This window comes from Xenopus laevis, chromosome 9_10L (genome assembly GCF_017654675.1).
Source record: "Xenopus laevis strain J_2021 chromosome 9_10L, Xenopus_laevis_v10.1, whole genome shotgun sequence".
NCBI classification, from domain to species: Eukaryota; Metazoa; Chordata; class Amphibia; order Anura; family Pipidae; genus Xenopus; species Xenopus laevis.
In genome coordinates this window covers 86,347,865-86,375,053 of record NC_054387.1, presented here as the reverse complement: position 1 = coordinate 86,375,053, position 27,189 = coordinate 86,347,865, and the positions used below count along the sequence as shown (strand labels likewise).

Genomic DNA, 27,189 nt, shown 5'->3' with positions numbered 1-27,189 from the left:
GCAATAAAAGGTATGGTAGGCTCACCAGGGTTTGGAAGAAAAGGTGCAGGCTGCTGCAGAGGTAGAAGAGCCATCCTTGTCGCCATTTGATATGTTTTGGGTAGTTGAGGATGAGTAGAGAATAACAGTGCTTTATTAGCAGAGTCATGCAGGCATTACACACACCAGTAACTTTCACTTTCACTTTTAAGCTACCAGAAAGTATGCACAGTAAAAGTATGAGCACAGTGACATCTACAAGCCATTTGCATAAACACCACAGCTATGATTTAAAGTCTTTTACGTTTGGGATATTTTGGCTTGCATCAAACTTGCCATGTATTGAACTATTCTGCTTATATTCTATTTGATAAAGTTCTTCAGGAAGAGTGTTTTACAGCATACATAATAAGTACTGGCCTGGTATACGCATTGCAAAAAGTAGCAAAAAACGCTGGATATGTGGACCCTTCAAAAACCTCACAGGTCCCATTGTCCATTCTGTTTGAAGGCTGGCCAAATGTACAGGTCAACACTGCAGAGGCCTGTTGCATTGAAACTATTGAAATATTAAATAAATGGGTAGAATGTCTGCTGGACACTGTGTTATATAAAACGTACACTAAATAACTCAGAGTTAAGCCCCAAATAAACCACAGCTCAGATATATTTAATATTAAAGGGGTAAGGTAACTTTTATTATGTTAAAGAATAGCCAGTTCTAAGCAACTTTTCAATTGGTTTTCATTATTAATTTTTTATAGTTTTATAGTTATTTGCTACACATGTATTGTTATTGTTACTTTTTATAACTCATCCTTCTATACAGGCCTCGCCTATTCATATTCCAGTCTCTTATTCATCTCAATGCATGGTTGCTAGGGTAATTTGGACCGTAGTTACTAGATTGGTTAAGAGGCAAATTGAAGAGCTGCTGAATAAATTAATATTTTATTAACCACAATTAATAAAAAATTAAAAGAAATTGCAAATTGACTGACTGGGAGGAACATTAACCACATATTTTAATTATTTTTTTTACCAGGGAATCACATATATTTGTATATATTGTTCATCTATGAAAACTCAAACAGCAATAATCATTTTTTGAAGGCCTGCAGAAGAGTTTCGGCACGAAACTGCTGAATGTTTAAGCTATACATTGTTTCCTGCATCAACAAACAAGTCAAGGAGCATATTTTTTTTGTATGTATTTGAAATGATTTATTGACTGTCTGTACTTCCCTTTTGTTTGCTCATAAATCTCATGCAAAGAGAACCATTTGTTGCATTTCCTTTGTGTCAAAAAGACAAGACAGACAACCTGAAGCTTGTATAAAGTGTTCTTCATATTGGAGGTGTTTTAAATTGGTGTGAATGGACTTGTGCAGAGGCTACAAGGGAATTGGAAAAATAAAAGCAAGCAGCCCACCCTTCAAGTTATAACTGTGTGTGTTTCATTCAATTTATACAGGGCTGTAGGGGGCACACTGGGAGCCATCCCCTTACCTCTAGCCCGGTGAAGAGGAATATGTAAACAAAGAAAGGCATCAATTCTGGCATTTACTTCCTACTGTTAAGAGTTGTTTGATATACTCATTCCTACTCCAAAAGCCCATAACCCCAGACTGCCATATGGGACTAACTGTTACCAGCCCTACCCACAGATCAATATTTCCAGGATGGGCCCCCTAATTAGTAACAATGGCCCCCATACCTCTTTACACTTTTTAGGTTGGGTGCCCTAAAATAACCCTTCAATTTACATGCCAGCAGCATTATGGGTCAGAAGAGGATCCCTGATGTAAAAATAAAAAATGGCTAAATAGATAGGCTGTGCAAAATAAAAACTTCTAATATAGCTAGTTAGCCACAAATGTAATGTATGAAGTGAGCAGAAGTCCTACATAACAGAACACAACACAACTTCCTGCTTTGCAGCTCTCTAACTCTCAGTTAGCCAGCGACTTTAAAGGAGAACTTAACCCTGGCCCCTCTCCCTGCCTCCCCCCCTGCACAGTCTTACTCCTGAATTGTGTCCCTTCTAGAAATACTGTCCGCACATGCAGAGTCAGTGCAGCGAAACTCATGGGTGCCATCTTCAGTGCTTCCAGTTTGCGAGAACTGCAAATGCTCCGAAAGTAATGGAAATTGCCAAAGGGACTTCAAGAAGATGTCGCCCATGAGCTCCACCTCGCTGACTCTGCATGTGTGGTCAGTATTTCAAGAGGGGACACAATTCAGGGGTAAGACTGTGCAGGGCGGAGGCAGGGAGGAGGGCCAGCGGAGGGGGCTCAGTGGGGACTTTTGGCTAAAGGGGGGGTTTAGTTATCCTTTAAGGGGGGGCCACATGAGACATACTGTAACTGTTCAGTGAATTTGCAATTGATCCTTAGCATGCAGCTCAGCTTCAAAAGCAAACACTTATGACCCATGTGGCCCCCCTCAAGTCACTGATTGGTTACTGCCTGGTAACCAATCAGTGGAAACCAAGAGAGCTGCAAAGCAGGAAGTAGTGTTCTGGCTATTATGTTAGAAATCCAGTCACTCCAGCCTTTATACATTACATTTTTGGATACATTTATTGAAAACATTTTTTATTTTGCCAAGTTTTTATTTTTATACTGAACAATTCTTTGGTTCATGGTTCTAATGGCCATATTTATTATCCTGTATAAAACACAATTTGCAGAAAAAATTGTGTAAAAAGCTGTGTAAAATAAATGGCGAATTTATCAAGGTTTGTATAATTTCCACCATGCAAACGCCAGATTTGCCGCCATTAATTTACAATGATGCCAGCAGAAGTCACTCTTGAAAAAAAACATGTAAAAATGTTGTTCCATTTTTTACACCATTTTTACATAACAAAGCCTAGCGATGTGTGGTGTATTATCCCACTACTTATGGCAGTCCAACACATGGCCACGCACAGCTTTTGAACCTCTAATGCCCTGCAGAGAGTAGACAAATTAGAGAAACTGCTGTGGCTGTTTTAGAATTTATTTTAAAAAAAAAAGCAACAAAGGTCCTTTTTGTTGGCAAACTGACCCAGTTTTTAATCACTAGTTAGTATTTATTTAAGTTTCAATAAAACTACTTCTGAAGTGAAAAACTGAAGTGTAATGGTATAGGGCCCAGGGTCACTAAATTAGTGAAAGCAGCTAGAACCCCTAACGCCTATGTTTGCATGGAAAACCTAATTCCACCAATTCCACCTCCATACAGTGGTTTTATGGTTATCCTGCTATTGGGCAGTGCACCAAGCTGCCAGCATCTTCAAAGGGACCTATCTATTTCTACCAAGTATTACCTCTGCAGTACTTTTCCAGTGTTTTATAGCTTGACAATTCGTTACCTATATCCCTGTATTTCACCATATTCAATTCTATTCCCATGTGATATTTTCCTGCATTCTCATTTTGAGAATATTTCAGAAAAAAGAGGTCCAACACGGTTTGACTCAGTTATACGTATTCAAATGTATTTAGGAGGTTGAAACTTGTCTTATTTAACTTTAAGTATTCACTTCACGCCATTCTGATTCTTAATCTAAATCCTACATAATATATTTAAATATAATGTAAAATGCAGCAGCTCTCTAAGTATTAACATTGTAATTTTGGAAATTCTGCCAACCAATTAGTAAGCAAAATCATTTCTATACATATTCACCTATACAGTGCCTTAATGCATGTATATAATGGTAGGACAAAAGTTTGAATTTGTTGTGGACCTGTATTTTCATTAAAATCGATGGAACATATAGTATATCATTTCTCACCCCATTTTCACTTCTCTTGAGGTTGGTTAAAGATTCAGGACATGTGACTCTGTATGACTCTTATATTACCTTTATCATCACAGTATCCATACAATGAATAATGATCATTATTTTTTAATCTTGTTTTTGAAAATCCAATCGCCTGTCTCAGTGCTCCGACCTTAGGGCTGGTGTTCTTTTACTGAGTGCTGTGTGTATATTTCCAGATTACACTGGACTGAAAGATGAGGCACTTTTGTTCACGGGTCAGACATCTATTTAATGGGAATGGAAATAGAAGATAGATGCAGCTACCATGCAGAAGTAAAAACAGAACCACATCTAACTGAATAAAAAGAGTCAGTCAATCCATGGCATATTTTAGATGATTGACTTTATGTAAACAAGTAGGTAACATGCGCATTCCAGGTGGTAAACTAATGGAAGGGCTGCATCCCTTTATCTCTAGCAAGAGTGACTTGGAGTTGTCTGGAGCATATCATTAGTGGCACTGACAATTCAAATGAATGTAAACATCACCTGCCTTCTGTTCAACCCTAGAACTAAAATGAACTTCATTTTTTTGTATTCGATCTGCCTTTTTCTATATTTGCTTATGTAGTGATTCAACATGGCAATTTGAAAGTAAAATCTATTTATGGATTTCTCATGAGCAATTCTGTTTCTATAAGCCTTTGTGGTTACTGTGATATATACACAAAGCTGGGTCCTCTTGTCCTCACTGGAGACTAGTTTAGCACCTTGCCTCAGGCATATCGATGGGGCAGGCAATTACTTTCACTTTCCATTCTGCACTTCCTAGATGTTACTGCTCTCCTCTCAGTCCTCTCCCTCCTCATGGTCTATGGTTGTGTAGTCTGTGCATGGGAATGCCCATCATGTCCTGATTCTGGCATTTAAACAAGATTTTGGGATGATGCAAAGCTTGTCTTAAAAACTGGGTTCACACAGGGTATCCATCATTTTCCTTCTGTTGTCTGTTGGCTGTAATGCTATAAATTGGATTTGCAGATGACCATCCATGTCAGGACCTGCCCAGTCTAGGACAAGGAACCTTGTATTTATGGATTACTCTTCCTCATTATTAAGCTACAGGAGGCAATGCAGGTTCAGGCATGTAACTAATGGTGATGACGTCTTTGTCTTCTGTGGCTTATTTTAACAATCCAGTCAATATAATTGCCCAAATAAGGGACATTTAAAGCCTATCTCTTCCTGCGCTCTGTCCTAGGTCATTGGAACTTTTCCTGCGATTAAGCTCCCTGTAACCTTAGTATCCTGAATATATATCCCGAGTATACAAGGGACCTGACTTCCTGCTTCTGTTTGTGAGTCTGATCCAATCCTGATATTGTTATGTCTTGACAGAGACATAGATAGTGTAAGATTTCCCGCTGTGTCATAGATGGAGAGGAAGAGCATCAGGCACTTGATTGTTTGCTGGTCAAAATTATACATTTTACAGCCCTTTGATGTTTGTGTTACAAGGAGATTTTTGTGAACTGCAGCTGCTGTGTATGTTACATATATAAACAGCTGGCAGGGGCTCCAAAGCTTAAATACAGTTGACAGACAGCAAGAGGAGTCGTGTTCTTCAAAGCACAGGGGCAATGGAAAGGCCAAAGGAAAGGCCAAAGTGAAATGTGCAATGCTTATACAGGGTCAGAGCACACCTTGCATTTTTAATTGGATGATTTAGCGTGGAAAAGCTTCCAAAACTCTGCTCATGTAGCAGATGATGACAGAGATCCTTCCAGACCAGAATCTAATTCTGTGCCTCCCATATGGCACTACCTCTACTTTCTGAAATAGTTTCTGTGGCTGCTGAGTTAACTGGATATATGTTCTCAAATCTCCAGGGACAGCAGGAATGCTGCTCTGCAAGGTGCACAAATGTATTATGCATGGGAAATACACAAAAGAGCAAAGCTATTCTCCAAATCCACCATCACCTGTTAAACTCACCTGTCTGCTAGGACATTTACATATAAATATACACCTTGCACAGAAAAAGCAAGGCCAAGTGAGCCTTCTGTAACCTTTTTTCCAGTGTTCAGTCTGCTTTCCTTTGTGTTCCTTTCATATGTTTTAGCAGTGAAAGAAGAAATCTAGATTTCAGTTGCTTTTTTTTGCATATATTGGATTGTTTATTGTTAAGTTTCTTGAAATTATTTGCTTGATTTATAGTTTTCTTCAATTGTTTGTATTTGTTTTTATATTTAAACTGAAAAATAATTCCTTTTTATGAAATAATTACATAGCATATGAACTACTAGAAATTTACTAGGTTAACAGTGATATTCCTGATAATTACATGGAACAAATATATTATTTGATAATTATTGACTTCACTGTCAAGAAAAATTGTAGGGACAATGAAAACTCAAAATGAAATTATTGTATTTCTAGTTTGCTTGAATAGCTAGTCTGATTACTGGTTATGGGGCTCAAGCTTTGATCTAAATCAAGGTGCAGTTTAGTGGTCTAATAGTGTTGAAAATGATAAGCACAGAGGGAAAAGTAAAGCCTAAAGGCATCCATGCCTAGATCTACACCTGCTGATCCAGCAAATAGAGCTCTTATTACCCAGAGAAAGTGTCTGTGGGAACTCAATTGCACAATTCATATTTGGGTCATTAATCAAGGTGTCATTATCCCTTTCCAGTCTCCTGAAAGGAACAGAGCTTAAGGGTATCATTACTATATATATATATCATCTTATGGGGTTCTAACCTTCATAAGATGATAACAAAAGATCTGTCTTTTCAGTGTGATGTTATATTAAATTATGAGGTCCACAAGGAGTTTGAATGCAACTGAACCTATGGAATCTATGAGAAATCTTGTGTTTCCTTATCGTTACACATATCTAGCCTTACTTACTTATGAATCAGGCAGAGAAATGTTTGGGGACAATGACCCAAGTAGCAGTTACTGGGACCCATAGCAAGAGCTTTTGATGGTGCCACCCAACTTCATACATTTTGTGGAACATGATCTGTTGTGTACATATATATCAAAATTGAACATTAGTTAGGTCCTCTAGTGGTTCCCTTATTAAACTACCATGTCTGTTAACCCTACTATTACAATATATTCCTGTGCTTGGAGTTTTGTGAATTAAGTAAAATGAACTAATTCAATATTTAAGAATGTATTATAACCTCTGTCGTTTGTCCACTGTCTATTAATTTACTTGTATGACTTTACTCCTGCTCAGTGCATTCTCAGGACAAAGGCCGGTGCACTTGTTGCTTGCCTTGCTCTTACATGCACTCCTGGCACTGTTTTTGAAAAAGGGTGAGCCCGAAACGTCATGTTTGTTGCAGATCCTGAAGCCATGTGCAAATATAGGCTTTTTAGATTATTATCATGACAGGAGCTGTGCCATATATTGGAATACCATTATACCCTACTTATCACTTTGGCAAGAGAAGGAAAAGAAAGGACAAAATTAAATTGCGTCCAGTAAAACTTTACAAGAAGTAGTAGCTGTCATTTCAAAACAGTTAAAGCAAAACTACATAGAGGATTCAAATTAGGACTGTGTAACCAATTATTGCTGGGAGTAGTACATTGGTTACTTGCCAAAAGCTTTTGTCTGTTAGGTCTGTAGCAGACCTGAACCAATTATGTTATGCTATTTATTATTAGCTATTTTTATAACACCAACACATTTACACAGTGCTTTACAGGAACTATATATCATTCATATCATGCTTGCCCCAGTTAAGCCGTCAAACCATGTCCCTATCATGTTTACCCACATTAGGATAGATTTTATCAGAAGCCATTTAACCCACTGCTTGTTTTTGAGTGTAAGAGGAAACTGGCATACCAGTAAGGTATATGCCTTGCGGATAGTACCCAAGAATTAAACTCAGGACCCCTGTTCTGCAAGGCAGAATTGCTACCCACTGATCAGCCATGATATATTTGCCTAAGTACAAGAAATGCCAGACCTGCAGCCATAGGTAAACATGGATTCTGAGAACTGTAATTCATTTACAGTCAAATGTTGGACAAAGATGCTCCATCACCTTATTTATGAACAGTGAACTACTGTAATGTAGTGTGTTTCTTAATTTTTACCTGGTAATAATGCCACAGTACATTTGCTGGTCTGGTTTTCAAGCCTTTAAAACATAAATGGTCCTTACAGGACCAAATACCACCTGTCAAAATAAGAATTTTCAGTCCAAAACAGTATATGTGGAAGTATTTATTTGGTTAGTAAGTACAGTGAAACTCTACATTTGTTTACAAGACGTGATCCCTATTATCCAGGAACTAGAAAATGGGAGAAGATGTTGAGGGAGCTTCCATGGTGTACATTAGCATTATCAGAGCTGTAAAATAAGGTACATTTTTCTGTATTTCAAGAATGTAGGGACCAGTGTTTTTAAACAGTACCAGTAGTAGAATGAGATTTATTCTCTTGTTGGTGCTTTCAAATCAGTAATAATTTCTATATGTGTGTCTTTTTAGTCGATCCCTTTGGGTAAATGTGGGGTTAATAATATTGCAAATGTAACAGACATGCACTTCAAAGAGTCATTGATCATTTATCAAATTGTAGATATATTCTTCCAATCCTCAGTTCAAAGCAGCCCTGCACCCCACGGTGTCCAGATTGATCCAGGTACATCCTGTTTTTACATGCTGCCTTAGTAATTTCATCATTATGCAGAACAGAACTTTAGAAAAATAAATACATAGATTTTTTCCTATTGACCATCCTTTCATAAATGATAAAAAAACACAGTATTGTATCCCTTAACTACTTAATTGCCCTGATAATCTTGCTTTAGCAAAGTATGCTATTCTTTGGTCTGCAGATGCAGCCATTTATATGCTGTTTCTCAAATAGTACTACTGCCATAAAGAATGTAAATCAATAGTGCAGTTCTATCAATCCCTCCTACCATCTCTACAACAGAAGAACACTCCCTGTCGCTGCAGTATGGTTCCTTCCACTTCTTTCTCCCTAGTGGGGTCCACAATTAATAGAGAAGTTGTTCTACCACATGCCAAGAGATGATGAGCATATTGGGAAAGACATGCATGATGTACACCATTATTATTCATTTTCTGTCTTCTGTAAATTTCTCACGTAAACACTCCAGTGACATATTGTGTGTACCAATCATCTAACCATGCAGGATATCATATCAACCATATTCTCAGACAGTGGTGGCAGTTTTTACAGAAACAATTATGCACAGCACTGAACATCAACTGTTCTACAGTCTTAAGGGCTCAAAGAAGCCATGTCCTTTCTCTGCATAGATTTTCTATTCCAGACATTGAAGAACAAATGAAAGTTTTCAAACAAGAGAATGTTTTCTGTGGTATTCTTGTCTATTTCAAAGCACTCCCTAAAAGTCTTTTGAAAATCAGCAGCTTTTTATTTTTTCCAGCTGAACTATATTCCCTCTGGTCTCTTCCTTTCTCTGCTTTTATGAAAGTATAAATATAGGCATAAGAAATCTCTTTAATATGTTGTTTAAAATTCAAGTATTTGCAGTGTTTTTAGGATTGTCAAGCTTCAGTGATAATTGTATGTTTAGATCCCTCCACAGCTGCCAAAATCTCCTTAAAATCCAGCTAATGGCATTCTAGGTTATTGCTGGACTCGTCACTCAACAACACTAAGATTGTATGAGCTGCCCCTGCACCAGGATTTTGTGGTCTTTGGCCTTTCACCAAAAACAACTACAATGTGAAGGGTATTATGCAGAAATATATACATATATATATACTAGGAGTGATAAAGAGGAGCCCACCAACAACCTTTGTGTGACAACCCATTGGATTCTAGCCTACTGAGCCAGTCCTGAAAACAGATCTCTTTCCCACTCTTCTGACCTTTCCATCTCAGATGCCCTCTGAGAAGATGAAAAGCTACAAACCAGAGTCAGTCTTATTTTAATCCTCTGTTTAATTTATGACTTGTTCTATATGCCAGTTACCATTTTCATTTCATGTTTTTACTCAAATTCATCTCTTGTCCTGTATCCTTTTTATCCGCTACCAATAATGGTGTCTTTTTTTCTCTTTCCCGTGTTTATTATAACATATTCTCCACTTTTAATTCCGTTTGCTGATTCTTCTTCTTAGAAGAAAATCATGCGGTGACTAAGCAGGCAGAATAACATGAGCTAATAACCACCAATGTCTATCACAGCTAGTGGTACTAAGTCAAAGTAACATTACAGGTTAGTACTTTTATATTAAGGTCCCCTAGCAGCTTTCCTACAAGTCCCAGAAACATAAGGAGCTGGTATGCTAGTATATAAAGCAGTCAAATAAACCTGCATGTCTTGAAACTTGTATTTACAACTATAAATCTGGTGCCTGTCACTGCACTGGCTAACATATTGTCTCTGGAAAAGCTTGTCCTGCTATCAGCATTTTTTTTCCCTCCATTCTTTAGACAATCCAGTATCCTTACCTAACCTTACATTTCTTCTTATTTAATACACTGTAAGCACTACACATAAATATATATCACTGATTTTGTGTTGCAAAATAAGCTATATTATAAGCCTTATTTTTATTTTTCCATCCTGCCACATGTTCATGAATTTACAAAGCTTAGACTTGGGTTTGGGTAATGTTGTTTTGCAGCAGTCAGATCATGACTAGGTTATTAATTAGTGTCAGTAGCGATGAACACACTATTATTTTTATATTTCCTTTGCATTAAAAAAGACAGAAAGCTGCGATAAATCTATATACTAACTTTTAGCAAGTTACAGATGGACCAATTTTAAATAATTTTTCACCCAGTTGTAATTATTTCTTTTATCTGCCTTTTTCCATTAGGGATGCACCAAATTCAATTTGGGATTCGGCCAGGATTCATCCTTTTTTATCAGGATTTGGATACGTCCAAAATCTGTAAAAAATTCTTAATTTTTAGCATATGGATATGGTTCAGCCCTGAGCAACTGAGATTATTATGTGATTGTAATATTTATAAACAAAGCCACTGTGTGTTCAATTTCATTGTTATTCTTTTCTGACACTTTCTGACACTTTCTTGTTGATATTCTACTCTATGATATGACTACCAAAAATTCCAAGATTGAAAATGGCAGAAATTTAAAATTAGGGGTAAGGATTTTTCATAAATAAATATCACTCAAAGAGGAAAGTCCACTTTAATTACTACTAGCTAAGGTAAGGCCCATTGGCGAATCGTGTATTCTGTTTGCTTGTCAGTTTTACTATATAAATAAAAAAACAGCTCCAGCTCAGTGTTTCCCCAGGTTTGCCGCAGAAGCCTATCTCCCTGGCATAGATGGTTTAGTTGGCCACTCCCTGAAGACCCAGACCCCCATATGTAATAAAAGGCATTACGATTGCCAAGGAGCAGTAACCCATTGCATGTCTGCTACCTGCTGATTGGTTGCTATGGGTTACTGCACCTGGGCAAGCTTAGTGTCTTTTATTACATAACCCCTAGAGGGTTTTGCTGCCTGCATCCATATCATATATGGATCAATAGCTTAGTTGCCCTTTTCCCTTGCATACGTGGTTTAATTGACCATTCACCACTCCAGTCCAAATAGATTTATAGGTTATAATGCACCAGTTGGACTTTGAACTTTAACTGAAATTTACTTTGAATTTCCACAACCTTGGACATTTTACAGGGTAGGCTATAAAGGAATCCCCACAGCAGCTGCCCACTAATCTGAACTTCAAATGATTGTTGTTAACAGAATATCAGCCCTATGTAACAAATACCCTCCACTACGCATCTGAGATTGATATAGCAAGTTTCTAGATTGTGTCAGTTTGGATACACCAATGAAAAACTTGATTTGGTCACACACCAGTACAAAAACGAATGTAAAAAAGTGAAAAAGAAGACTAGTATTTGTTAAACAACTTGATTTACCATCCACTTCAGTTGGTGAATTTCTATATTTATGATAATCTTCCTTTCAGACCACCGATGTTTAAAATGTGAGATGGCAAGCTGTCTTTAAACTTGAGTTGTATTCACATCGATGTGACTTTGGCAATCACTTAATTTGCTTGTGCCTCAGACAATAATGAGGTTGGACACTTTACTGAAAAATAGCGCAACTAAATTCAGATATAGGGCAAGGAAGGAGAAGAATATGACTAGATTTTCCTTTGAATGTAAAGTTTGTTTGACAGTTGTTTGGGAACTCAGCTGCAAAAACACCCTGTTCTTTTTTTATCTATGAATAATGTTGCCAGTCTTTAAAAGATTATCTCTCTGAAATGGTTATATTATTCTTTCAGTTCTTTAGACCAGTTTCAGTGTATTCATTGGTGGATAAGGTGAGTCCCTAGCATGTGGAGTGGAATGATAATAAAACTATGTACGTTCGGCTAATGGAAACTTCAGAGGACAGCTGTTTCCCCTGATGAAAACCAGCAAACTGACCCTTCCTGTATCTCTTGTGATTATAGAAAAGCTGGTACATAAATGGACTACAAATGAAAAGTGAGTGTATGCAATGCCCCAGGGGTTTGCTCACATTTTTATTTCAGACAACGAAAGCAATCAACTATATTATTCTTATTGCAAAGAAGAGAAATGGATATTTTATGAATAATTAAGTATACCAAGATTATGACCAGAATTACATTAGATTTGCTTTAGAACACTGGGTTTTGGAGAAAGCAAATTATCTTTGTTAATGATTAATTATAACAAGATTCATCTCTCCCTTGCTTTAAATGCTCACTCACAGTAAATTTAAATAAGGTACTTCTGCTGCTTCATTATGTATCACCGATAGGTTTAGGCAGTAGTTTACAGAGATTTTCATCATTCACATCAGTTGCTGCTGGTGGAGCTTACAGGGCAAAACCAATGAACCACGTGGCCACCCACTAAAGTGCTGCAGTTGTGGCTACTTCAATTTCTTTTAATACAAATATTAAAGTACAGGTATTATTAATTGGAAACTTTTCACATAAGCCTTCTGTGCTCCAAAACTGAGTGCAGAGACCTGCAGTAATTGAACAAGTGCAGAAAAAAAGAGTGCATAGTACTAAATAAATGGCAGAAATGTCTGTATTTTGCTCCATGTTGGAAAATACCTCTAATAGATACTGCTAAACTAATTATGACAGTCTGTGAAATTAAACATATTGCTTTTCCTGTACTGTAATTTAGCAGGAGAAGATGACATGGAGAAACTAGGAAATGCTTTAGAATTTATAATAATATGCGGAAGAAAAGAAGTAAACTGGTTAATGAGAATGCCAAAACATGTAGACATGTAAATCAATTCATCTCCCCTACTTCAGGAACAGTAACACCAAAAGTGTTTTAAAGTAATGAAAGTATCATGAACTGTTGTACTGCACTGGTACAACTGGTGTATATTCAGAACCTTTACAATAGTTTATAAAACAAGCTGCTGTGTAGCCATGGGGGCAGCCATTCAAATCTGAAAAAGGAGAAAAGACAGATATGGCCTGTAGTATACAATGTGATTGTTCAGAATGTATCTGTTAAATATGTGTATTCTGTGCTTAAATGGCTGCCCCTGTGGCTACACAGCAGCTCGTTAATATAAAATGTACATGTGTTTCTATAGAAAACACACCAGTTTTACTAGTGGAGGGCAATAGTATATTATATTGTCATTCCTTTAAAATACTTTAATTTTTTGATGTTACTGTTCATTTAAGTGTTCACAGGCCTGGTATATGGGATTTAAAATGATAAGTATCTTATGTAATCAATCTGGATGATGAGGCTGGGTCTGGGTAGAAATAATGCAGTCAAGTTTTTGCCTCTGTTCCATTGAATTGGTCATAGTTGAAATGGTCCCTTGGATTGTATTACCATTGCCTAGTTGGCTATAACCTTTATGTCCCCAAGAATAAACTTCTCCATCTGTATAGAAACAGATAAATAATGCAGGGAGTTAATATCCATTACCACCTATTTAAATATACAAAACAGACAATAATAATATAGCAGGGGTTATAACTAGTCAATATGCCACTCTTTTAAAACCTAGGATTTTACTTCTCCTCGGTTTTCTCTTGGTCAACAGCTGCAAACTGGAAGCAAAGTCTAATGCAGTTAAATAACCTGATAGAAGCTTTGATGCCACCTATGGACTGCTGATTCATTCTCATTTTAAAAAGAACCCTGGGGCTGTAACCAAATCACGCAATGCAATTTACTTACACAATTATGTTATTCCTTAAATGGCATAATACTTTGTGCTTGTTATTCTACAGCAACACTTGCAATATGTAAGAAATGTGCCACATCTGATGCGAAGCCTGAGTCCATCTGCTGACTGTTTTCTCCTTTGTATTTTATTCTGCATCAGATCATACAATTCAATACTCATACAAAATGCTGTTAATTGTGTTAATCAGTGGTATATATGGGAATTCTGCAAGAGAATATAATAAGTTCCCTATTAAACGAATAATGGTGGCCACACAAGTAGCAATATTTCACAGGGAAGTACAAAATCTGCTTATAAATAGAAATGTGATATAGAAATGTGTTTGTTTTCCTACAAAATCTCTACTGCATTTGTGTATGGTTTATTTTTTCCTTTTTACCATCATTTTTATACTAGTAGGAGCTATAGAAAAAATAATAATAGTAACATATTTATAGTGGGACAAAAAAAAAGAGTAGAAGGAGACTTTGTTTCAGAATTTTTTCGTAAACGCAGTTCATTCTTATGCAATATACAGTACATGGACTAATTTACTAATCACACTGAGGCAAAAGTACTAGAGCATTACAATTATACCCCTTAGGTCCCATGCATTCTATAGGTACTAATTAAAGGGGCGCAGTGCCGCCATAAGCAGGCAGTAAGTAGGGCCTCTCAATACTTTGAAACCAAAGGTGCTCTTTAGGTGGTATGTCTGAATAATGTGTAATTCCTAGGGAAGCAGCCTATGTGCTGCCCAGCTACTGCTTCACTGAATGTGGTGCTGCATATGTGGTGTTTAGCAGCACTGGAATTCAAACACCTATTGGTTTCCTGTAAAGCTATTTTATTTTACAATAAAGCATTTAATGGGCAAATCAACTTGAACACCTGCCTCTGGCATCCAATTCTATTCTTCCATACCTCTGAGACAATTTTTAATATACAGTGTGCCAAATATTGTTTGAAACAGCATGCAATTTGCATCTGAAATTAAGAACTGAAAGCGGCTGCTTAGTTGCAGTACTGACCCCCATTAAAAATGTTTTCAACTGCTCAAATTCTGACAGATTGACACATCTATCAGTTAGAAAAGTAGTGTTGAACAGAAAACAAGATTGAACTGTTAAGAATCCTCCTGGCTTTTCTACCTTTTAAAATTGAGAAGCATCTGCCATTTCTATGTACAGTATAACCACAATTGTTGCCTCTGAATCTCACTAGACTGAATAGGAGCAATAAGTTATTAGATAACATGCGTTACAGGTATGGGACCTGTTATCTTTCTGAAGTTTGGGTCTGTATATCTTCAGTCTACTAAAAATAATTTAAAAAATAATTAAACACCAATAAGAATTAATTCTATCTTAATACAAGGTACTGTTGTGTTATTACAGAGAAAAAGGTCTATATTTTAAAATGTTGAATTATTTGATTAAAATGGGAGTCTACGGGAGATGAGTGAACTTTGGAGCTTTCTGGATAATGATAATAATAGTCAGCTGGCTATGTGCACAGCACTACCTTCCTTATGCAAATCCAGGCTGGGACTCTCACAGTAAATGTTCATTTGACGGCTGAGGTTGAACTGTTTACAAATAACTTGTGCTTTGTCAAAAAAGGGAGATGTTTTCCCTTCTGTTCATTTGTAGTCCCTGGCACTTGGACAGTGTGTAAATGCAGACCCACGTATGCTAAAAATTGGAACCAGTAGCCCAGCTGACTGAACAGAAGGGATCATGAATTAATTTAGACAAGTTTCTTGGATGTTACCAGGCTGTTCATTCCACTGTCAATTCACCAAGTCCTCCCTTTAATCTAATGTGCCTATTAGCTCATTTTCTGATTGTATGGTAGCAATCACCGAGCATATTAATATTTATCAAAAAATACCGACAAAGATATTCAAATAAAATGCAAATATGGCTGCAATGACTGAGATCAATTATACAGTGGTCATAAATTGCAGCAAAATATCTAAACAAGATTAAAATGGTGCAATAATTGCTTAAAAGGGCATCATACTATGCACCAAATAGTGAACCTAGGGTCAGAATTCAGTCAAACTCCAACACAGCCCCCGGGCTGACACATGGGCACTAGAGTGAAAAGATTGTCTTTTTACTTAAAGTTCGGGTTTTAACTCTACTGCACATGCACACCCTCGGCAAAGAAGAAAGATGCAGGGAGAAGATCACTGTATGGCGCTCACTCAGAAGTACCCCGTGCCAGTGCACGGCCAGGAACACCAGTCAAGGGTATCATGTAAGTGATTTCTAATCTCTGAAGCATACCTAGCCTGTGGCATGCCCCAGTAATTTTAACCTTTCCTTCACCTTTTATGAATATAACCTTCTATATGGCTCCGTGGGTTTTCTACATGTAATGAAACATACTGAATGAGAAACCTTTAAAAGTAGGTATTTTTTCCTTGTAAAAATAGGAAACAAACACTGAGCATATCCCTAAAAGAATTTTACTGTCCCCCTGAATGGCTGTTTGTCTCCCAGGCTCCCTGGCAGCATGTGTGACTTATACTCCTCCTACCACTACAAATTTACTACAAATAAACACCTGGTCATGGAAACCAGTTAAGTACATTAATGGGGTAATATAATATTGGTCGCGCAACACAAAAATGGTTTGCAATGCAAATAAATGTTGGCAAAGTGAACAATTGTGCCTTCGCGAACACTATGCTCCTCGCGCAAATTTTATAGCTTGCGATTGTGTATGTAATAAACAGTGTCGATAATAGGAATTCTTATTGAAAAAGTTGCTACGTTTGCTCCAAAAGTTTAAGCCACCTTCAAGCAGGTCATAAAGGTTTGCAGTGTGCAATTAAGATTCAAATTGCAAAAATGAAAAAAAATGATACAGGTATGGGATCTGTTTACCATTATCCATTTTATTAGAATAATCCAAATTTTTAAAAATACTTTCCTTTTTCTCTGTATTCATAAAATAGTCTTCTCTAGTATGCGACTGAGGAGTGTAAACGCACTTCACTCCCGATCCACTCACGGCAACATCGATTCAATATAGGCAATATACTCACAGCCATGGATCAACCGCAGTTCTTATAAAAAAGTTCCATCTTTATTTTCTTCATTTAAAAGACCATCACATCATGGCAAGGATACAGTGTTCAAGCTGCTGACACATTTCGTAACCTCATTGGGTCACTTCCTCAGAGCATAGTTTCCTATTACAACAAAGGCAATCTTTATAGACAGCAATACAGACAGTCTCAAAGACTCACATTTAGGGGCCGATTCACTAACTTCGAGTGAAGGATTCGAAGTAAAAAAACTTCGAAGTGTTTTTGGGCTACTTCAACCATCGAATGGGCTACTACGACCTTCGACTACGACTTCGAATCGAACTATTCGAACTAAAAATCGATCGACCATTCGACCATTCGATAGTCAAAGTACTGTCTCTTTAAGAAAAAACTTCAACCCCCTAATTCGCCATCTAAAAGCTACCAAACTCAATGTTAGCCTATGGGGAAGGTCCCCATAGGCTTGGCTAACTTTTTTTGATCGAAGGATATTCCTTCGATCGTTGGATTAAAAACCTTCGAATCGTTCGATTCGAAGGATTTTATCGTTCGATCGAAGGAATAATCCTTCGATCATTCAATCGCACTATTTGCGCTAAAATCCTTCGACTTTGATATTCGAAGTTGAAGGATTTTAATTCCCAGTCAAATATCGAGGGTTAATTAACCCTCGATATTCGACCCTTTGTGAATCGGCCCCTTAAAGTTATACACACTTATTACATTTCTTTAAAAGCACAACATTTTTATGTTAAAATGTTCAAATAAAATGTTCAAATAATTTCTCTTTTCCTTTTATTTCCAATGCACTTTTAGAATTATAATTTCTCTATTCAATATAAACCTAAGTTTCTCATTATAATTAGAAATAATTTTCAGGAAAGAATGACCAATAATTATAGTAATTCTAAATATATACAAATAATTAGAATTACTATAATAATTGGAAAGATGGGATCACACTTTATTTGAACAATTTGTATTCACAAACTTTTTTATTTTTATTTAATTTTTTACAAATTTTATTACATTTCCCACTAAGAGGCATATTTATCCTCAGCTTTATAGATACTTGCATGGGATTTTTGGAGCATATTTATCAAAGTGGAAGAAAAACATACAAGTGAATATCCCTCTGGTTAATTATGTTTTTCACCCTTTGATAAATAGGCCCCTAAATGAAGCATGACTAAACTGAGCAAAGGCAGGTTAACTGATGTACATCAGTGGTTACATTTCATGTTTTAACACATTGATCTATATTCAGAGCAAGCTAGTTTCCCATATTTATGATGAAACATCTTACTGATGTGAATATATTTATTTTTAGCATGTGCGTATGATGTATTATTTAGCGAGCCATAACCTGACAGCGAAAGTAAAAGATGTATCCTCTTGCATGCAATAAATATGTATGACATTTAAAATGGAAAAGGCAATCATAATATAAATGTTCCTTCTTTATATGGAGGCAACACTTATTTAGCAAGAGTAGGAACAGTGTAAACAGCTGGGGGCTTTTCAATAGGAACATAGTAATTGTTTAGTATTATTCATCCTGTGGTCCATTGCCTCGTAGACAATAATGAGCTCTCGCCATTACACATCCAAGGTTTTGTTTAGTGGTGGGGCTGGCTGACCTACAGTATGGACCTTCTGAAGTTGTTGTTGTTAGACTGTATGTTCAAGAACCCCGAGAAACTATAGTTAATAGCTGAAGGATCACAGGTTGCTGCCATTTTTTTTTAGTCCTACAGGAAACACCAACATATTAATATATAATTAGCAGAATCTTCTGGATAGGCTTTTTGTCTCAGCATATCAGAATCATCAGGGTCTCTAAGGCAATGGTTGTTTTTTTTGAGTTCAAGTTTCCTGTGAGGTAACACCTTTAGTTTGAGCCCCCTTCAGTTCATAACAAGATTACAAATATAGGAAAATATTGTTATCCAAGTCATTCAGCCATAGTTCCAAGAATATTTAGGATAGCCAATAAGTTTACCCCAAATCTAATCAAGTAACCTTCCAGCTGGGCTTTCAAATGCATCTTGTAAATCAAACAGACTTAGCAGACTTAAAGTATGGAGATCCAAATTACGGACCCTTTTTAAGAAAAATCCCAGATCCCAAAAAATTTGGATAACAGGTCCCATACCTGTGCATGGTATCACTTTATAAAAAAAAAAAGTAAAGTAAACTTTATTGTCATCTCAGTATACGAATATACAGTGAGACGAGACGACGTGGCTCCAGCTAGTACATATCACAAAAAAGGCACTTAAAAATACACATATGTAAACATGAAATGTGCAATATATAGGCAGAATTTTGCATCATTTTGAATTCAGTAAAATTTTACTTATATGATACCCAACATAACCCTGCTACTTCATTTATTTAACAAGAGTGGCGAGGGAAAACATGCAAAGGCTAGTGATGGGCGAATTTGGGGCATTTTGCTTCACCAAAAAATTCGCTAATTTCCTGCAAAATTCGCGAAACGGCGAAAAATTTGTGAAACGGCACTGGCGTCTAATTTTTGACACCGGAGTCTATTTTTCTGGACACCGGTAAATTTTCGCTGGCGAATGTTCGCGGCAGTTTTGCAAATCGCGGGAATTCGCCGCAAATTCGCCCATCACTAGCAAAGGCTGCTAAATATGCAATTCTGCCACCCAGGAGATCCAAAATCCATATGTCGTGAACTAATTCTCCAATGATATAAATTAGCATTCTATTGTAGTAAAATGCAGAACTGCTGTTGATAATCTATCCCCTGGTGCTGCTTGAAGTGGGACTATATTTAATTAAAAGTATAAAAGTAACTGAGAGAGTTTTTCTCATATAATTAATACTGTAAAACTCAGCAATGACAAATTAGCAACCATTGGTGATATATAGACCCCAGTGCAATGTATAGTGATGTCATCTTGTGGCTAATCGCATATGCTCTATGTAAAATTAGAGGCTTTAGTTCAAATATGCCAGGAGTATAGTGAAAGAATGTTCATTTGAATGTTTTATAACTCAAGAAATCATTTATATGAAATGAAGAATAATTTGGAGCCTTGGAATATTTGCATATATATAATGGGGGACTTAAAGCCTCCAGATAAATTAAATATACACGAAAAACGTCTGTCATTTACATTTTTCTGTGGTTTGGGATATTTAACTTTTTATAATGCTATCAGTTGTTCAGTGCCAAAGTTGTGGAGCTACATATCTTAGTATTGCCTAGTAACTCAGCTGCAAGTTATCATTTTGGAACATTCAAAGGGTCGAATTACATTAGCTCAACAAAATGCAGTTTCACCAATGATGCTTTGAGATTGTAGAAATGCTTGGGAGTTCATTTATTAAAACATCTAGTTTGCGGTTAGAAGAATTTAATTGTTGCCAAACTTTTTGCAGAAATTTCCCAAGATACAATTATTGGGTAGAGGTTGTGGTGGAATGACTTCCCTTTTAAACAACAAAGTAAGTTACCAGGAGAATAATGTTACACAATAATGTTACAATGTCACCTGGGTCCTCGGAAGGTAGTTGAGAAAATATTTAGCAAGCTAAACTGCAACCCTCAACATAAAGTATAATTTATAAATTTGGTGCCAGTGATTCTTGACCAAAGATAGAGGTTTATAAAACAATAGCAAAGGTATGTCATGATAAATATGCCCCTTAGTCCCTACATTTAGTCAGGTGTCACCTGGTAGTACTAACTCTGCACGTCTTCTCGGTGAAGGGGATGCTACTTTTAACATTTTAGCGGGCTGCTGGTGCAAGTCTCACTGGTAAACCATAAAGCAGAAAGAACCTAACTAGTCCATGTCTTCATTGACACCCTCTTGGGTCCCTGGAACTTTCTGCTGTGGTTCTAGCTGGGAACCTACTGAATTCAGAGAATACACTATGTAAAATAAGGTTCATGGATGGCAATTTGAATGCTACTGTGCATGTCTCGATGTCACCACTGGGAACATTCCAGACAGGCAGCATGTCTTACACTGCCCTCGCTAAGCTGGCCTGTTTAACTCACAACAACTATGGGTATCCTATAACAGAAACCACTATCCACAACTTTTGCCTCATTCACTGCGTCCCTTTTGCTCTGACTTTTTCTAGGGTTGCTGTTCTCCTGAGGGGCCAAAGCTTGATATTAGTGTCTTATGCTCTGGTTCCACACTTAGAACTAGGGAAGGACCAGAGAGGAAAAGACAAGTGCTCCCTCCCACTATATAAACTAAAGACAGAATTCCCACTAAATCCCTAGATTACTAGGCCAGTTAGCAGTAGAGCAGTAGAGGGAATTAACCCTTTATGTGCCCTGTGTATGTTTTGCCTTTGATTTACTGTTACAAAATCCATGTTTTTTGTTTGTATCCCAAACATATGGTTTTCCTATATCCAAATTAAACCACTGAATGTAAATATGTATGGTTTTCTAAAAAGAATATCATTTCTATATCATGCATTGTTGATCTTATTCTTGTGTCCATGGCATTTAAGCAGTCATCTGTGTTTTACTTCAGTTTGTTGTAAGCAATTGTACAGTATGTACTGTACCTCCAGGCAAAGCATTCCAATGATACGGTTCCCATGGCTATCAATAAAGACGTTTCCTTTAATAATGGTTTACTATTTACTATAAGTGTGATAAATAGTACAAACTGCCATAACTTTCCATACAGGAGAATGGCCTTTGTGAATTCACAAATATAGTATAGGGAGCAATGTGACAGGTACACTTTTCTATATTATATATGACACGATCAAGGATTATTTCCCCTGTCTCGAGTCTCCTATTAAAGACTCTAGGGGCTTTCACTGGCCTGTGAGCACATCTTATATGGGATTTTGTCAGAGTCTGCATCTTTGAAGAAGGCAAACCAAGAGCAAAACAACATTTACAGCACAAGTATGAGACCTGTTATTCAGATAATGGATCCCATACCTGTACATGGTTAGAACAATAATGTATTGGTAACTGAAATATGCCTACAAATGCCCATTCTAATAAAAATACCAACATAATGTGTGAAAGCCCTTCTGTATGAAACTGCTGTTAATTTATACTGTACATCAGGTTGGTCTACTTGTGTATGATACATTATAAAAAAAAACCTTTGCTAACTCCAATGATTGTACTTGCAGGTGGCTCTTTCTGGTGTCTCCTTGATATTGTCCCTATAAAGAATGAAAAGGGTGAAGTTGTCCTTTTTCTGGCTTCTCACAAAGACATCTCGGCCACTAAGAATTATTACTCTACTGGGGAGGACAAGCACTCAGGTGAGAAATATGAACTGTGAGCTTTCATGTTAAATAAATAAATGGGAGTTGGAGTGTGCTGTGCAGAGAGGTTGACAAAAGTTGATTCTGGTAAAGGCACTTTCTTATTCTAATGCACAAATTAACTCTTAGCAAATAAAGCAAGATGTGATACAGCATACTTTTCTTAAGTAAAAGTTCAAGTTCTTTGAACACAGATTTCCCAAGTAAGTTCACATAGTCCACCTCTATTACAAGAATCCCTCAAAACCCCACTATATGCCTGCTGCTCTTGTCATTATTCTGCAGACAGAAAACCACAAGTGTGTAAAATTGTATAGTTGTCAGGTCAATTCGAACTGAAGTAACACTTTTTTAAAAAAAACATTCTAGCCACCCTATTCTGCTGGGCTCAGAATGCAGTCAAGCTAACTCACTTCAATCCCCCATTTCCTAGCATCAATACCAAAGGGTTAATTTTGAACCCCTGTCACTCTAAACTGCAGGGCCAGAATGAAGACTGAAGGCTGCAGGCGGGACAAAAAGGGTTCTTGGCCCATGAGCAGGTGGTGGTGTTTACCAAGCCCCTTTGACTGCACACCCTCCATCCACATCTGCATGCTCAGGTCCCTGCCATTTATGTCACTGATCAATACCCAAGAAGATAACACCGCACTGAAGGAGCTATTTAATACCTATGTTAGTAATTAAGCAACAAAGCTGCAAAGTGTATCAATGCATTCACTGAACTTGGTGATACTGTGTAGGATGTGCGGCACGTTTATTTTTTTATTTCCATAATCCTTCCAATTTCCCTATTGCCAAAATGAAAAAAAAAATTTCTCCATTTGAATTTAGTAATCTATAGCTGAAGTGCAAATGGGAATCCCACTTGGCCCATTCATTTATAGGTATACTCCGTAGGCCTTAGTAAATTTACTTGGTAGTAAATAAATTTATTGTTCTTTTGAACACTGCAGAGAATACTTAGATTAGTTATTCTATAACAATTTACTGGATGACAGACTCTACCTATTATACTTAATGGGTGTGCTGCTGTGCATCTTGACTCACAGGACTGGATAATACTAATCAGAGTTGGCCTGATTTATATTGGATTTATGAAAAGCTAAATTTCAACCATTTTATATGCATGTATAATATATTTGTCTGAAGATTGAGTATCTGTGTCTCTGTGTCACAGCACACAGTCTACATTAACTCTTTCCTCCTGGGTCGGCCTCTGCTAGTGAAAGAGCAGATGATGCAGATAAAATACATTGAAATGATAAGAGCAATTTTATAACACAAGGGTATTTTTACTGAAAGTTGTCAATGCTGTGCCCTGAAGAGAGATTCTTGTTGTTTATGTGGCACACACCTGTTGGAGTGGCTTACATTCTAATGTGCTGGATCACTTAAAAGAATACAGTTTGGCAGGAAATTGATTGGTAGTGTTGATTTCACCAGCCATGGATTCGCGCTGAAATTTCACATTTGTCATCTGTGGATTTTTTTGGCAAAACTGAGGCAAAAATTTGCTTTGGAAGATTTGCTGCTATAAAAAAGACAAAAATGTTGTAGAGACAAAAAAAAAAAAAGCTGCCACAAGAAAAAACACACATAAACTTTAATGCATTTGGACAAAAAAGTTGCCATAAGAAAAATGCCCATTGTCTTTAATGCATTTGGACAAAAAAGTCGCAGAGAAAATAAGTTGCCACAAGAAAAAATGCCCATCGACTTTAATGCATTTGGACTAAAAAGTCGCTATAAGAAACACGCCCATTGACTTTAATGCATGGGCAAAAAAGTTAAAGAAAAATTGTTGCGCATGTAAAAAATTATTGCGAGGAAAAAATGTTGACACTCATTGACATCAATACGTCTCGTGAATTTTTTCACATCTTCACAATTTTTCCGGTGGACTGAAACGGGACAGATTCACTCATCACTAGCAATTAGGTTTATGAAAAATCTGTGTACTAGATACAATAGTAAATGTAGTGGTCCTAGCTTCCATGTAATTCTTTCCTTGAGAGGCAACACATACTGATGGTCCTGCCTTGTGTTTGATTGTCACCACATTTTCACAATTAGTGATGGCACATCAGTAAAAATGTGCAAAATTTGTTGAAGTCAACGGGCATTTGACTTTGTGTAAAATGCACTGGAGTCAATGGTTATTATTTTGCTGCATTTTTTCATGCAAAATACACTGAAGTCTATGGCATTTTTTTCTTGTTGTAAATTTTCAGTGCAAAGTTTTGCTGCAGTTTCGAGAAGCAACAAGTAATACTGAATTTTGCTGAAATGTCCTGATTATCCATAGTTAATGTTTTTCTGTTCATATTGTTTTAACTGCCTGCTACATGTGTAGGACTCTTTCAGGGCTGAATTTAGCCTATATGTCATTGTGGGCAACATGGGGAGGCCCATTTATTAAATGTCAATTTTTTGTGATATTAGAGCTTTTTTGAAACCACTATTAAACTCATTTTGTCTAAAACCATGAATGCCATGAAAATTATTAAAAAGTACAAGTGGAAAAGAACTCTAAATGATGCGCAAAAAAATACAAAAAACATCTAAAAAAATTTTCACAATTACTAGAGAAAAAAAATCCAAAAACCTCTAAAATTCTGAATCGCTTTTGAAAAAGGCCCAGTAGGATCAGCACAGCTCCCATTGATTTCTATAGGACTTCAACTCCTTTTACTTGCAGAAGTTTTATATTAGAGTTTGTCATGTTTTTTTCACTTAATACATCTTATATTATTAGAGAAATCAAAATGGAAAGCCCACAAATTGTTATAGAAATAAAATACAATTTGTGAAAAAAATAGAAATCCGAATGTTAATAAATTGGCCCCTTAGTGTGATTACCCATGATCCAGGCTTCTACTAAAAAATGTTCAATGAACAGAATACATCACCTTTGGATATTAGCCTTATAGAAGGTCAAATCCAACAGAGTAGAAAGGCAAGTTTCTTGCAACACAAATTTCTACAACATAGAAGTAAAAATCTCCACCAGATAATCCCATATATATTCATTGCATCAAGTAGGGCAGTGTTTTTATTGATGTACATTAACAGCTGCTGCATACAATTATCCTGAAACTCTATGGACTTTAGCCCCCACTACTGTTGCTTGGAAGAGACTCAGGTGGCCAAATTGACACATATTGGTGAAACTTTGCATTAGGACAGCAACCCATAGAAACCAATAAGATATCTGTTTTCCTTAATCAGAGTTAGTTAGTAACCAAGGCACAATCCATAGCAAGCAAGCAGCAGTTTGGCATGTTTAGTATAGATAGAGTGATTAAAGCAAAGTTCTAGTTTCTCAGGGTGCCAGGACTGAGGCAATTTTCTCCTATAACTACAATACATAGCCCCCACTTGCATTAAGTGATTTCCCACTCTGTTCTCAACCCAGTTCCTATGCTACAAGACACCCCAAGAATATGCAAACTCCCACATCTTACAAACAGTTGCCTCCAAAGTTAATTAATTTCTTCCCAGAGAACCAAACATAGAATTCCTGTGAATAATCACCAGTGCTACCATTATTGACCACTATACATCCACCTTATTAATGTTAAAAATCTCTAGGTGTTCTACATAAAAATCAATGATTTGTAAAAAATCAGTTGTCCAAATGAATTGTTTTCAGGGCCCACACATGCATCACAGAGATGTTACAAGGGAACAGATGTGAGAAGTTATAATCTGACTAGTGCTGATGGCATTACTACACATATTCATTCCTGTCTCATGTTAAGATGGATTAGGGACATATAATTATCATCTATATATAATTATATTGTAGAGGTGAGATCTCTTATGACTTATTATTTGCTTATGTATCTAGAATGCTTGAGCCAAAGTCAACATACAGTATGAGCATGGAACTGTCTTGGATACCCAAAAGCCTGTGATAAATAAGTAAAATGAAAATATTCTGAAAATTTGACCCATGGGATATCTTGAAAAAAACTATTATTTTATAGAAATAAATGTGCATTCAGTTACTGAACTGACATGTAGATAATGTCAGATAAATGCCATACTTTACAAGGATTGGAGGTAACAGTGCGGGCTTAGGAGTTTGGGTAAGCCTAAGCCAAAGAAGAAAAAAAAGAGAGAAAATGGGAGAACCCAAACATTTAGTTCCTTTGGCGAAAATGCATAATCAACCTTATGATAAAAACATACACACTGTTAAAATTAAACACACAGGGATAGTTGTGAACTCTATCATGTTTATGCATCAAACAGGGTTAAATGTCCCAGCCAGGGCTGGATTTACATAGTGGGCGTCCCTAGGCCCACTGCCAATCGTCGCCCCTGTCCCCTCCCCTTTATTTGTTCAAATTTTCATTATCTGGACCAGAGCAATAGGGATTGGTGCACAGGAAATTTTAAAAAAATTATTGTATCTCCAGCGTATCCCCAGTGTTTTTGAACCAATGTGGGTGTGGTTCAAAATCCTGCCACCCTAGGCCCGGCCTGGGTGGCCTTTCCACAAATCCAGGCCTGGTCCCAGCCACAGTCTGTTATAATTAGACACTGCATAGAAGCAATCAGATGGGAGTCTGTAAACTGGGTAACCTGGGTATATCTATAAATGGCAGAACTGAGCCATAAAGTCGTGGTAAGTAATGCAAGTTTAATAGAGACAAAAATAAACAGGAACTGGTGCAAGCTGAGTAATATAAACAAATATACAGGCCAGTGATATGAACAATCGGTAGGCAGAAGAGAAGTCCGGTAATCAGGCCAAGGTTGGGTCAGGCAGCAGGCAAACTAGTCCAAGAACAGGCAAATGGTCAAAACTGGGAAATCCACAGTGACAGGACAAGGAGAGGACAGGAGTGCAGGCTGGGGTCACAGAGCAAGGAAGG

At 36.9% G+C, this 27,189-nt stretch overlaps 1 protein-coding gene across 1 annotated transcript in view; it reads left to right on the top strand.

The window, feature by feature from the left end:
• Positions 1-27,189, top strand: part of LOC108701858 (potassium voltage-gated channel subfamily H member 8) — a 224,621-nt gene that overhangs the window by 112,168 nt on the left and 85,264 nt on the right. Inside the window, exon 3 of the mRNA XM_041577236.1 lies at positions 22,166-22,300. Within this exon, the coding sequence (XP_041433170.1) occupies positions 22,166-22,300 (135 nt within the window). The remainder of the gene's footprint in view (positions 1-22,165; positions 22,301-27,189) is intronic.